The 15579-nt window shown below is 43.8% G+C and overlaps 1 protein-coding gene across 2 annotated transcripts in view; it reads right to left on the bottom strand.

The window, feature by feature from the left end:
- The window catches only part of RGS12 (regulator of G-protein signaling 12), a 146524-nt gene that overhangs the window by 46981 nt on the left and 83964 nt on the right, over positions 1–15579 (bottom strand). For both annotated transcript variants that reach the window (XM_018554983.1, XM_018554984.1), the window contains one exon: positions 4431–4452. In XM_018554983.1, coding sequence (XP_018410485.1) covers positions 4431–4452 — 22 coding nt within the window. The remainder of the gene's footprint in view (positions 1–4430; positions 4453–15579) is intronic.

Raw genomic sequence — 15579 nt, 5'->3', positions numbered from 1 at the left:
CCCCCCCCCCCCCAGCAGGGACAGAGAAAGCAATAAAAACTGTCAGGGGTACTAATCCTTCCCCACTCAATCCAAAACAAAAAAATATATATTTGCTTCAAATACAATGTTTCTGCTTTGCCTAATACTTCACGTAGTCTCATGGTTAGTATCATGATCCCGGATTTTAGTTATTTTAGTATTTATCTACTTAGTCCCACCTATGTGCACAGTCCTAGTCAATGGCCTGGGTAATAATGGTTTAATGACCCACTAAGTATTTATTTGCAGTCGACACCTCTCCTGTTCCATACTTTCTCTTGCTAGTGTCCTAGCGGCCCCAAAAACCCAGGAGACTCGGCATGCAAATACAGACTCTCCAGCTTAGAAATTTGGAGCTCTGCCCGCCACCTTGCAATGTGTGCCATTCTGCTGGATGGATAGACCCGCTTAATCCATTGAAGGATGTGGAGAGGGTGCAGCTGGAGGCTGTCAAAAGATATGGAGTGTCCCTAATTTCAGGGCTCCTTAGGCACTCTACAAAGGGGAACCAAGATATATGCACACGTTCCTACATATCTCCTGCAAACATCTGTTGTTTAAAAGAAAACTGCCAGTAATGACAGGTACACTTGAACAAAAAGCAGGAGGAGATGGGTAAACAAGGCAAAACAAAAAGAGCAAATGTGTTGGCCTATCTTATCCTGGCCTCTAGGCACCAGGCCTGGAGTGTCTCATGGCCTATATGCAAATGTGTTCGAGCCAATAAACAGATGTCTATACGGCTCTGAAATGATTGCTACTTTTCCCAAAAAAATTTACATTTTCGATCCCATCATGAAAGTTCAACTAGTTCTCCAGCCTGAATTCTGAAGAAATGCTGATTAAAGCTGATTATGAAGTGGGGGAATAAGTAAATGCAATCATGGAACAGAACCCATAAAAACGTATAAACGACCAACTTCATCTGCAGGGTGGCTCACATCTGCAAGTACTTATATTCTGAAGGAAATGCATGTGACATTATCTCCCAATCACTAGTAAAAGATGTACTAGGGAAAAAAAACATGGCTAATAATATGAAAAGTGGGAAAGAAGAATGAATTGTCTCATCTAACATTTATAATATGTGTGATTTGAAAAAGCAAATAATTGGTTCTTCTGGTCAACCGCACTTCCATTTCCAAGATGGTAATTAAGGCAAGTGCAGCTTGTTGTAGCCGAAATCAACCATGATTTAATTGTCTGAAGACATCTGATTGCTTAAAATAGATCAGGCTGAGCACAGACAGCTCAAGGTGATATATTCGATGCTCCCAAATTCTGATGGCGACTATTGGGTCATTTCTAAACTGCAAGAGGACATCAGCAATAGCCTCAAGCAGGTAGAGGCAGTTTATAGGTTTGATCGAAATGCTCCCTCTGAGTAAGTCCCAATCATTCATACTTCTATGGAGAACGGCAAAGGAATAGGAGCACTCGCGTTTGTGGTACTATACGCATCAGATGAAGATCACAGTGGTTGCTTGGGCTTCCATATACCATGCAAAGGCAGGCAAGTCCCTCTTTGCCAGTAAATTTCAGGACACACCTGCTTGTCTAATAGTCAAACACAATACAATATGACCAAACAATATTTGTAGAGTTAAAACAAAACTATGTAATGAGGACCTAGCTAATCTATCCAATCAATTTGTATACACAGGCAGATTCTCAGAGTACATACTTGTTGATGGATCTAAAAGGAGATTGTAACGTGTGTGGTGAGTTAGCCATAAGCTGGTCATGCTAGGATTCCGATTGGTCACTCCCACAACATTTAGTGTGTAATAGTTGGGCCCACGATAAAGGCACCCTGGCACTGTTACTCCAATGACCTGGAGCAAGTCTGCAGGTCAGGAGGTCCAACATCACTGGCTACATACTTGTTCCAAGTCAACAACGTGGTAATTACCGGAGGCAAAAATTAGGATGACCACTGCAGAATTTGCAGAGTTAATAAATAACTTAAAGATCCAACAACATCTTCCATATGACATATTTGCTTCAATTCTAGCGGCCTTCAAACCACAATTCTGTTGTGAAACCGGATTTACTCGCTTTCAGCAAAAACGACCCTGTGCACCAGTTATTAAAAGTCTCTGAAATCCTTGTTGCTGGAAGATGCCAATTAAATTCTTCCTTTTGTTCTTCTAAAGCATATTACAAAGTGGAAAGAACAATCAGGCTGGCTTCCACGGTGCTGAAGGTCATTCTACTATTATTGATTTCTTACATCATTTAAAAATTAAACTTTGTGGAGAAAAAAAAAAGGAATCCTTCATGAAGCTTGCTGATAAATACAGACATTTCAATGATCTAGGAAATGTTTTCCCCATTTGCTCCTCATGAATTACTCACTGGGATTAATAACCATATAGTAGTTCTTCTGATGGCTGAATGTCTTCATATGGAATGACTATCAACTAATGTGTGCAGACCTCTACGTTGGCCATTGGACACTGAATACACCTTGTACTTCTCTGTACTATTGAACCATTCCCACTCTCTGTTCCCAAAACAAAGTATTACTTTGGATACATGCCCAATAAAAGCAGCATGTCCTCTGAGAGAAGCAATGTCAGCACTAAGATTCTAGGTTCTTGGTAGCTCTTCTCAATCTTTAAAAGTAACCAGCTACGACTCCCATTTCTGCCTTCCTACAATGCTGAGGAAAGAAAAGTGCCCTAGTTCCTGTTGCAGTCTGTCCAATGTAAGAACTCAATCATTAACTCATAAACCTGCTTGCTGTCACATCCTGAAGAAAGAAAAATCATGGGTGGACCTTAAATGTTAATACCTGCAGCCTTAAATTATGTAAACCATAACAATTAACTTCTCTCATTTTCTATCTTCTCGCTACGTACAATTGAAATCATTTTATTAAATTGGTTCAGTAGGCAAAAATACCTGTTGATCCTTCCAGAAATCTTGTGAACCTGAAACTTCCTGCGTACTGTGCCTGTGCTGCATTGTTACCAGCTCTCTCTTTGGACTAAAGAACCTCTCTCTCTGTGTTATGGACTAGAGTGGGCGGTGTTCTGCAGATCTGTCTTAGGGTGACAACGCTGTTGCTTCAGAGATACCGTACATTGAGTGAGCGTTGCCCCTCTAGGAAAGGAAGTGTGTTACTGGTAGAATCACCAGGTGAAAATAAGAAATAAGGCTGAAAAAAGAAAACTAATGCAGCCACCACATCCAAGGACTGGTAACCTTCTTTATTTATTTTTATAGATAGGTTTAGATATGCTTTAAAGAAACAGGAAGGCAAACTGAGGTATTTTACATACAGCTACAATCTTTCTTTTATACTTCCAAGCCTATTTAATAAGTCAATGGGTAAAGTGTAACATACAATAACCCAGTATTGTGGAAAGCTGTCCTCATGTCCCAAAATTGATATGTTTTATAGATGTCCATAATGGTAGTGAAATTGCATTGCTGAAATACCAATAACCTCACGTAAGCACAGACAGGGTAAGCTGCACAATATGCATTATCAGTGGACCCCAGGGACATTTTGGGGAATTACATATCAACCAATCATAAGTGGTCTTTCAAAAATCTTAGCACAAAGAAATACGATTGGATTCTCTGAGGTATTGCACTCTGCACTGCAACTTCACCCTTTATGCTTCCTTAAATGAAATGTTATTCCAAGAATGAAAATGGCTGGCATATCCCTTGAGCCATCTATACACCAGAAGAGCAGGAGATGGCACTCTCTGGGTTAATCTGCCTGCAAATAGCACCCACAGCTGTACAGACCAGATTCCTGCCAAACAATAGACAGCCATGTAAGATGTTCCCAGTGACCATCAATGAGGTTTGATGAGTCGCATGTTCTTGCATGTGGAAGCTCCTGCTGGAGGGTATGAAAGACTAGGCACGAGGTTTCTTTGTGGCAATTATTATGCAAACTTTCACTGTAAAGGAGCTTAGTGTAACTATGCACACACCTGCCAAGCAGCTTGTTTCAACCTGTACTATGAAAACTACGGAACCTTCCTCAACACAACTATCAGACCCTTGCAGGGGTGTTGGCAAGAAGCTTAAAGCATTGCTGAATCTTTTTGACAATTTTGACACTACAATTATGGATAGAGAAATAGAAGACTTTGTATACAAGTATAAATAATCTCCCTTTAGCTGCATTTAAAGCATCCTTCGCACCGACTGGGCACAAAGAACAATGCAAGAGTCTGTAGAAGCTTAAATGCAACATGGACAATAAATACTAAACAATGCTGACTACTTTTTTTTGTCTTACCAAATCAAATGTACCGAAACAATTGCAAAAAAAGAAAGGAAATGGGTACTCCTTAAAGTGCACAAAATGTAGAAATATTTGACCTTCGTTTTTATGTTATTTAGTCTCTTCTACGTTACAATTCATACATAAATTGTCTTACCTCCATCGGAGACTGTAGCAGCCTGGGGAAAAGAAGAGAGAGACATGAGTGTATAAACTCGACATTACAATATCTAAAGCAAAAATAATACGGATTAAAAAAAATAGGAATATCTGTCAAGCTCAGAATGCACAAAATATTCTGAAAGCGTCCTTCCAAACACATCAATCTGAAGTGCAGCTGGCTCCACCCTCCCACCAGAAAACGCAGCGGCTCCTCCTTGGATAATCAGAATTTCAATCCTATCAGTCACACGCAGCTCATAGAAAAAATAAATAATGTGCTGGTTTTGCATAAAAACACTAATCAGCATCAGGATAAAAATACTCCCCAGCCATTTACAGAAGCAAATATTCTGAAAGAGGGAACAATCTGACTTTTAGAATAACAAAGTAAAACAGAACGATACAACTAATTCCCTTCAAGTTGGATCTTGTTACAGGAGTAATTTACCCGCTTGGAAAGATGCAAAGATATCCGAGGTCACAGAGCCGTTCCACAACTGCAAGCCTCTCCCAAGGATTCTCGTGACCTTTAACGTTTTGTGTGTGTACAAGAGTACGCAATTCCTTGCAATTGTTTCTTTTGGGGAGAAAATGTGCCCTAAGCAGCTCATCAAGAACTGTCCGAAATTCGTTTAGTGGGTGGCTGTCTGCTGCCTCCCACCAGATGTCCTGGAAAGGAGGGGGCAGAATATTGTCAGCCGAACAGAGAGAAAAGAGAGCGAGCGAGAGAAGAAAAAAAAAAAAAAAAGTGAGCGAAGAGCAAAAAAGGAGAGAGCGAGAGAAGAAAAAGAAAGAGCGAGCGAGAGAAGAAAAAGAGAGCCAGCAAGAGGAGAGGAAAAAAAAAAGGAGTGAAGAGAAAAGAGAAGTGAGAAGAGAATGGAAGGGAAGAGGAGGAAGAGAGAGGATGCATGAGAATAGACTGCGGGGTCATTCCAGGCCAAGGAGCGATGTGGATGATCCAACACTATGAAGAGCTGTGGAAAACGTACCCCTTTATATTAATGGGAAACGATTATTACAGTGTAATCCAGGGGTCTCGCACTCATTTCACTCGGGGGCCACTCAACAAATTTTATTTCTCCCATGGGGGCCGCTTGGCAAATTTCATACTTCAAAAATGTAACTATATCCGGACACCAATACACACACAATAAGGCCCCATTCATACCTGTAAGTTTAGGCACAATTAAGGATCCCTGCATCAGGAACTTGTTTTCCTGCAGGAGGAATCCCTAATAATTACAAGTGACAGCTGTCATCCATTCAAGTTAATGATCAGGTGACAGCAGCTGCATGTAAACTCCTGCACATTGCATGTAATTGTGTGCAATATGATTACATGCGGATGGAAAACACGCTCCCTGGATGCACAATCGATGCATCCAGGGAGAGTGATTGATTCCTAACTAGGGATGTCCCGATACCACTTTTTCAAGACCAAGCCAAAGTACTGTCCCTCATGTACTTGCCGATACCAATTACCAATACTTTTTCTTAAAGGGACATTCAAACTTTTTTCTAAAATACAGACTAATGATTTTAGGTCAGTTTCTCACCAGGGTTGCATGCATTGGAGGTGACAGGTTCTCTTTAAGTTGACATTAGGGGTCTTTTAGACCCCCAGTGTCACCTTTTCACTGCACTGGATTCAGCTGCTGAGGCAGCTGAATGTAAATATAGCAGGCTGTGGCTGGGAGTAATAGCCAGCCTGCTATTGGCTATTGCAATTTAAAATATCCAATAGCAGGCTGGCTGTTGTTACAAGTGTCCGCTCCTTTTCCACTTGATGAAACGGTTTCCTTTTGGTTAAATATCTGAAAGTGTCAGCTCTCCGTGCTCCGTATTTGTTTAATAATGCACTCACCAGAAGTACACAGAAGTTTTCACTCTTAATCAAAGGGAAGGTCCGTTCTGTGTGTAGTCAAGATTTACGGCTTCTCTCCTCTCCTCCCCCCCATGAACACACAGAACGGACCTTCCCTTCAGTGAAAACTTCTGGGTACGTCTGGTGATGAGCGCATTATTAAACAAATAAGGAGCAGGGACAGCTATCACTTTAAGATATATAACCAAAAAGGAACCCGTTTCATCAGGTGGAAAAAGGAGCAGACACGGAAGGACAGAAGAGCAGCAACAGCGGAGGTACAAAGCAGTGGGGGGATTTCAGAGTCACCGGCCGCATTCTCTTCTCCCTGCTGGTGCTAGCTACAACGGTCTGTGAAAGCGGTCTCCCTGGCTGAAGCTATTCAAGCGCCATGCGCTTACAGTACAATTATTTTTTTTTAAAACAGTGATAAAAGAGGGCACAGCAAGCAGTGGGAGGGTGCAATAGCCAGCTTGCTATTGCACCTGCCCACTGCTTGCTGTGCCCTCCTCCCAGCATGGAGAGAGCTAGGGGATCCAACCAACTAATCGATAATGAGAATAGTTGACAACTGTTCTCATAATCAATAAATCGATTAGTTGCAGCCCGAAATTCAGGAGAAATTGGCCAAAATTCGAAAAGTCTATGGCCAGCTTGACTTGAAATAAGCATGCAGAAGAGGAGTTTAGACCTCAATGGCTGCATGCTTGTTCTAGGACAGTGGCTCTCTAGGTAGTGAAGCCAGGGTCATTATAACAGCCCCACGCCTGCACCTTTTGATCACAAGACAGAAAACATAGCTCCAATATTTATCTGCAGAGGCCTCTTATACAAAAAAAAAAAAAATTCATCACACTCCCTAATGATACAATTGAAATATGAAACAGCAATATGGCTACAATAACCTTTAAGGTAATTGTTCCCACAATAACACTGGAACCTTCAGGACTGAGCTGGATTGCCAGGCGACGGTTCCTGTAAAACAGTGTTCCCCAACCCACGGTCCGCGGACTGGTACCGGCCCGCACAGTCTCAGTGCGGTCCGGTCATGCAATATATGGCAGTGCATGGTCCCGGTGTTCGAACACCGGGGCCCCGCACTGCCGACGGGCTTCACAGTGAGGGGGCGGGTCCTGTGACTCACCTCCATTCCCGGGTTGACCGGTCCGCGGCGATAAAAAGGTTGGGGAGCACTGCTGTAAAAGACACCTTGGAGAGCTGATAGTGAACATACCAAAGCATGGCTCATTGATATCCGGCCTGTGACCGGTCATCCATCTCTTTATGCCCACAGACATAGGAACAGTCACCTATATTGAGGGATAATCAGACCTTTCATTTTAGAAATCTATTTCCATGTTCTTCAAGGTTGTCCTGAGCGGTCAACAAATGACAAATGTTCTAGATCTCTTAACAAACACTCCAAAGGGAACTTTACCCCCTTATCACATAAACAAGAAGCGTGTCATTGGGCTATTCTGGGACATGTTTGTACTCCAGATTAAGAACTCCAGCGTGGAAGGAAAACACGATTTCACGCTGTGCTGACAATGTTTGTGTCCCCTCATCAGACTATGGAGGCAATTTAACAATTTCATTGTGTCACTATCTCAGCAAATACCAGCAGGTAAACACATGAAATTCTCAGAATGGGGAACGTGTTGTTCTCTGGAAGATAAACCCAGAATTCCAGGGAAATCATTAACTGGAATAGAGACACGAAGCATCACTTTGATGAACATTTCTACAGTGTCGGAAAATAAGGGCAGTAGTGTCAAGCCCAATCCGCATTCATCTCGGCGAGGGGGTAAAACTCCTTCAAGGAGCGATAAAGCTCCATGTTATATTAGCAAGAAGTTTCTGAACCATTAAGAATCAACCACAAGTGTAATTTCACAGAACGACCGAGGAGAGACGCCTGCTGATTTTGGCAAGATTGGGCGTACATTGGGGAGGACTGTGGTAAACTTCCAACCACAGCACACACAGTCATGGCTGCCAGGGTACAATACAAGCAATTGAAAAGTTATTTGCCGTCTTTTACAAGTGTTTGTACTGCTCTCCATCCTGACTTGCTGTCACAGGAGGCTGAACGAGCGTTGCGGGGAGGAGAGCTTGATCTCCTCTGACAGCTGACTCCTTCTCTGCACCACCAGCGGGGCCCCTGTGACAGTTGTCTCCGCCCCCACACCTCTCCCCATTCTGATCTGTCACAGGAGGCTGAGTGGAGCGGTGGTTGAGGCTCCCTGCTCAGCCTCATGTGACTCTCCTCCCCACTGGATGCTGCGCTGTGTCAGAGGGGACACAGAGGGGACACAGAGCCACGCCCAGTGGGGAGAAGAGAAACCAGAGATGCAAAACAATTTCCACCGAAAGATGGCACTTTCAGCATTTTGGGACAATATGTTTCAGCGGCCGAAATTTCGGTGCATCATATATACTGTGTGGATATCTCGATCTATAGATATCTCGATCTATAGTTGTGCAATTGTCGAGATATCTATAGATCGAGATATCTATAGGAACACACATACACACACGTACTACAAAAAAACACCTGGTGATTCTGCCAGTAGGGTCCTTGTTTAGGCACTTCGTGTTACAGAGTGACAACTGTCTCCATATTAGGCTCCTGCATTGGTAAGCTGGCACTTGGCTCCCTGGGATAAATGAGAAAAAAAAATGCTCCACTCTCCCCATCCACACTAAATAGCGTTAATGAGGGAATTTCCCTGTTGGGCAACTGTATCCTGACAGCCGGTGCCAGCAGTGACTGTGCGGCTGACAATGTTCGGCCTGGCTCCTCCGAATGGAGTTCTTCCACAAGGCCACACACTGCTCAAGTTTGCAGGACTTGGCCGAAATGGCGGCGTATGGCCATATTCACCTCTGGTGGAGACTATGAGCGGTCTGTTGACACACATTGAACAGGCACGGGCCACTGTTGTGACATTGAGGACGCAGAACAATGATGTGCAGCCACCAGTGGAGTAAGTGACTGTAACTGGAAGTGGCTACAGCAGACTAGCAGTGCTGAGATGATAAAAAAAAAACCACAACAACATACATACACAACAGTATTAAACATGTTTTCTATATAAATATATATATAAAAAAGTGTTTAAATGCTCTTTCATACATATCTGTCTTGTCTAATCATGTCTACATAACAGAACAGGATTGGTTGTGCAATTGTCAAGATTTACACACATGATTCACGGTTTACAGTAGTAAATAAACCCAACAAACCCCAGACAGCAAATTCTCATGACTCATAGAAGAGTATAAACCTTTGCCAGGTAAAGGACTCAATACTACTGTACAGGAAGCCAGGAGCAGATACGGAAACATTTCCTCAGCAGTTAATTGACCCCCCAAAAAAATAAACACTCACACTTGTCCTTGCAGCATACCACAACTCATAGAAAGCATGTGGTGCGCTGCTGTTGGCAAACATAGTGTAAGTAAATGTGTTGTTGTGCTGAGCCTCGTTAAGAGCCAATTCACATCAAATGTGGTGCCAAACACACAGCCTATGTGCTGATCCCTGATGAAGGGGATCCTCTGTGACCCCGAAACGTTAGTTGCCATTTTTTGCTATGCTGAACGTCAATAAATAGCCGTTTGCTTACCAATTTGGAGTGCCGCTGTCTCTGTTTCTGTTCACGATTGTTAGGGCGGCCACCCGTTGACTACCGCAGCACCCATTTCTTCAAGGGATTTTTGCGGTCAGGAGTGCGATGGGACCATGGACTTTCTATGTGCTGATCCCGGCGACCTCACACAGTGTATTTTTTTTTTGTTTGTCAGAACTTTATTGAAATGTCACAAACGTAACATTTCATTCAGTTCTACGGGTACAGCGGGGTGCGAGGCGGTTGTACCATGTCGCATCCTGCTGCATAAAAAAAAAGCGAGGCACTGCCGTGTTCCTACTTTACCACGGTAGTGTGAATGGGCACCATCTGTGACAAGGCAAATTGCATTGTCCTACATTGGGGCTGCACTGGAAACAATCAGTACCCTCAAGGAGCTTACAATCTGAGGCCCCCATCTCACATGCATACATACAAGGGCCAATTTAGACAGGAGCCTATTAACCTCCCAGCAGGTCTTTGGAATGTGGGAGGAAAGTGAAGTGCCAGGAGAAAACCCACACAAGCACAGAGAGAACATTCAAACTCCTTACAGATAGTGTCTTAACTTTCAACCAGGGACCACCCAGTGATGCAAGGCAGGAGTGCTAACGACTACCCCCCTGTGCTGCCCCTGCGTTGAGGCACATATGTATTGTGAATGGATTGCCAATGTGAAAATAAATAAAATTACGTGTTGAAGTGCGTTTGCACAGTGCATTAGACTGCCATACAACACTACAACACACTGTCGATCATGAGCTACTGTAACCGTAGTTTTAGAACGCATTACCACAATGTACATACAGTAGGAACACAACGCAAGTGTTGAAAGAATATACACTTAACAGACTGCTTCCATCCAGAGCTCCAGATTTCTCAAATGTAAACTGACTAGAAGATCATGCCCGCGGCCTTGCAGCTCTCTCCGGACTGGAGAATCCTTCAGCGATACTAAAAGACAGATAAACGCACCGGCACCCCGTAAAATCTTCAATTAAATTTAATGAAGAACTATATCTTGTACTCACAAAAGGTGCTTCATAAAAATCACGTTACATAAAATCCATTCCAGTGGAGACTCGTTCAGACAAATAGGCACAGATATCCCACTGTGGATTCCATACAACAAGATATAATCGCTGCCTTAAAGCTGAACTCCAAGATAAGCAAGTATAAAAGTCCTGAGTATTCTCACTTCTTGTGGAGCTTCGTGTATTTCTTCCAGATCTGTGCAGTAATCCAGAGTGAACGTCCTATAATACAGACCAGTCACTGCTGTCCGCTCTCCTTGTGCAGGGCGACTGGTCTGGAATCCGCCCCTCCTGTAGTTTTCTGCAGGAAGCCATGCCAATAGTGATCAGTAGATTACAGATACAATGCTCTGGCTGCTGCAGACTCTTTGTCCTGTCCATGTCTGTATAGGAGGTACAGAAATACAGAAAAGCAGTAACACGGACAGGAAGATCAATGAATGGACTACAAGTATGGTGACATCACCGCACTTGTATCAATAGACAACTACAAGTCCCCCTGCCGTGGTGGCTGATGGGAATTGTAGTGTCTTCATTCACAGATCCTGTCAAAGGATCTGCGAATGGGTGATGTGGCTGTGTGAGTGGAGCCACGAAAGCCACGTCAGATTCAAATGGTATACAGCAGCCTGTAGGAAAAAGGACCACGTGATTCAGGTATGTGGGGGGCAGGAGGAGGGGGATTGGGGGTTTGCAAACTGACCACGTTTAATGCTACACCCTAAATACAGGTGCAACATGGTCAGAACAACTTAGTAGAAATAGGCCTTTGTTTTTTTAGATATAGATTTAGATATATCTATAGTAGATATATGCAAAAGCATTTTAAAAAAATGTAAAAAGTCACCAAAATACGTAAAAAACTTACCTCTGTCTCTGCAGCTCGCTCCCGTCTGAAGATCCTCGAGCGGCTGTGCAGCATGATGGGGCAGGCGCATGCGCAGTAGAGATCTTCGGCCGGGAGAAGAAGAGACACACAACGGAGGTCAATGCACGCAGCCGGGAGTATCCACGCGTACAGACACCTTAGGGCACAGAAGACGCGCACAGACACCGTGGGACACAGAAGACACAGCCGTCAGCGCTGGATCAGAGACCGGGACCAGCGCTGGAGGGACTACTGAAAACTACAGGAAAGAAGATGATTGGGTCAAGAGGCATCATTTAAGGTAAGTCTTTACACCAGCATATGGGAGATGTGACTTTAATATTACTGCGGTATTAACAGGAGGGGAAGCAATGGTTGTTGGCACAATGATCAATCACAGATCCTGATTTGACATCTGCAGTTGGCAGCTCAGCTCCAGACACTTTCTTCAAACTTCATCCTTCTTATTAATTAGGTGTAACATGGTCAGAAAAAGTAAAACTTGGACCTTAATATACCCGAGGTATAAAAAGGAGAAAAAAGGCACGATGGTGGGCACAATGATCAATCACAGATCCCGTCTGACACGCACAGTTTGGCAGATTAGCGCCACATACTTTATTCAATCTCATCCTTTTTACGAATTTTGTCTTCTCAATCAGAGACAGGAATCACCTATTGTCTGCTCCAGCAGCTGCTCTCATTGTTGTGTTTCCTGTCACAGCCGACAGCTCTACATAAAACATAACACTCATATAGAAGCCATTAAATCATTACAGCTCGTGCTCATCTGTCATACCATCAATGCCTTGAATTAGTCAGCAAACGTCCTCTGAAGTGACCAAATGGCCACAGAAAGGAAACTAGCGACTTATGATGATTTCCCACAACTCAACCTAAGGCTTACCCGGCCATCGCAGGTGAATGGTCACACCTCGGGTGACAAATGGCTCCACAATCCTGTGACACACAAAAGGGCAGAATTAGGCATTTGATCCACCAAGCAAAAAGCAGTAAATCACTGGAATGCCAAAACACCATCCATACTGCTGTAGTCACCAGATCCTGGATGATGAGGAACACACAATTCATCACATAGAAGAATGCTGCCAATAGAGTTCTCACCACCATCCCGAGGTCACTGGCAATGTCTGGATGGACAGCGCTTGTGAATTTTTCAGTGTGCTTGATGCAAGGCTAGGTTCACACCTAGGCGATCCGTGACCACCCGGCAATCGTGCACAAAACCGCGCGGATTTCCCGGCGGTCATGAGTCGCCCACCACAGCCGATGCCATTATTTCTAATGGCACCCCAGTTGCGCCGGGCAGATCACTCGGTATTGCCTGTGCATGTGAACACAACTAAAAAAGCTGGTTGTCGCAAAAAAAAAAAAAAAAGGTACCTGTAACCTTTTTTTAGCAACTGCCACCCGCATGTAACCCCATTTAAATCAATGGGGCCGCGCAGCAACCGCTGTGTGCACGATCGCACGCGTCTCGGGTGTTGTTCAGGTCGGAACCGAGCCTTATAGTGATATGGCTGTTGCGGCCATCAGCCAACCTTCTTTTCAGAGCCCATTCACACTCTAGTGATTTGTTTTGGTGCTCTGACACGCACACTGTGTGTGTTGTTTTAAGGCAGACCATTCATTATGAATGGGCTGCCAATGCACCACAACAGATCAAAAATTGCACATGACCCCTAGTTCAGGGCTGGACAAATCCCAAGAGCCAGGTAAGCAAGTGGGCACCTAACATTTGAGGTTTTATCTAGTTGTCTTCAATGAAGCTTGCTCCTGAATTCTACAGACTGGCTCCTGAATTCCTAATTAATTTGTTATCCCTGCCCTAGTTATCAAGGTAGCACAACAAGGTATGTGCATTGAGATATGCTGTTGTGCGCTCTTTTGTACAGTGCATTGGGTGGCACCACAACTCACAGCACACACAGCAGGCAGAGTTGCCTTACATGGCTGGAACAAGCAGTAAGCCAATAAGACTACAGCACACATTGCTGTCAATGTGACATTAAAAACAGAATGGGAGGAGAACAAAGTGTGATGTCATCTAAATGGAACTACTCCTACACTGACCAACCAGCCAAAGAGGCTGAGGAGGAGGAGGAAGAGGCCTGACCAGGCTGTACTGCTTAACCTAAGTGGATAAAAGAGGGGTCATCTTCTTGGCTACGTAGCACATCTCTGCAACCATGCTACATCCCTTTAAAAATCCTGCAAGCACAGAAAACGTCCTATTGATGTGCCAGAAATGCATTTAATATGAAAGTAGTCCCCTGCATTCCAAGGTCCAATGTATCAACACGCCATTCGTAGACGCTAAGAATACATGGCATCACCGCAATGTTTCAGAACCAAAAATGGTTCCTTCATCAGACAAACATAATGATGAAATGCACTCAACTCCCTATTTTTCTTGCTGTGGGCTGACAACACACAATGTTGGACCACCAACAATATTGAACCACCAAACTCTTTCCACTGTCCCCATCTCCACTAATTATTCTGACATCTAAAATAAGATCTGAGAAGCAGAATTATACTCCACAAGATAAGACAGGAAGTGTGCACAAGTCATTTCAATGTTATATTTACCACACCAACAGGGAGCAAATGAGAGAAGTTCATTACCAGGGGGTGCATTAAGTGCCTATTCACACCCATGCGTTCTGTTAACACGCATCTGTTCTATGGGCATTGCTTTGTGGTGCCGATTACCATGAAGGATCATGGTAACACACCACAATGAACATACAGTGACTTGTGGTGCAGTGTTCCTAATAAAGCATTGTGTGCGTTTTTTCAGTCCACTGGGGTTTGTTGGCCGCCATTCATAAAGGATGTGCTGCCTTAATGCAACAGAAGTGAACGCATCCTGTAATGTACATCCAACACAACAGGACAATGAATTGTGAATGGGCCACAAAGTCTTGTTCATACCTATGTGTTGTAAAGTGCATGATACAGTAAATTAAAATGCATGTTACTTGCCTCATACGCTAAAAAACGATAGTTCAGTTCCATGTTGTCATCCGTAGATGTGCATTAAGAGTGCATATAGAAGTCATGCATTCGTTTTCATACGCTGCAAATACATGGTTACTGAGAACTGTAAGCAATGGAGGGTTGTATTGTACAGCAAACATTCTGCCATTGCCAAGTAATCAGCCGATGGGAAATCACAGTCTTTACCGCCTTTTCTGTATCCCCGGCTACATAGCAGAAACTTGCTGGAATTCGAGGGCTCTGGGGACTGCACACAAACTGACTGGGGTATTACAGACACATTAATCTAAACACTGACCGACCTGGAGGACACACAATGCTACAACTAATTAGCATTACTGCTGAATGTCCGAGCAATCTTTATTTGGAGACAGGTTAGAGGATTTTCCCCAGAACAAATTTGTTTATTGCTACTTCTGACACCAGTTACATGGATGGCTTCAAGAACTCCAATCTTTTTTTTAAATTAACCCTTGTAGTGGGGTCACCCCGCAATGCAAGGGTTAACTGCTCCTTTTTCTCTAAGGGTGAAAATAAATAAGATACATTCACCTGATTCTCAGTCCTGTGGCAGTCAGCACTCATCTCATTTCCCTCTGCACCGGCTGTAGTATGTCCCTCAGTGTCCTCACATATAATGGACCTGCGTTAGACATGATGAAGTTGCGGGTACTTAAACTGCCGAAGCTGGGGGGGGGGGGGGGGGGGGGTGGCCGCTA

Source organism: Nanorana parkeri, unplaced genomic scaffold (genome assembly GCF_000935625.1).
Source record: "Nanorana parkeri isolate BGI_ZX_2015 unplaced genomic scaffold, ASM93562v1 scaffold180, whole genome shotgun sequence".
Classification (NCBI taxonomy): Eukaryota; Metazoa; Chordata; class Amphibia; order Anura; family Dicroglossidae; genus Nanorana; species Nanorana parkeri.
Note: the sequence above shows the minus strand (reverse complement) of the source record. Positions and strands in the feature narration are given on the sequence as shown.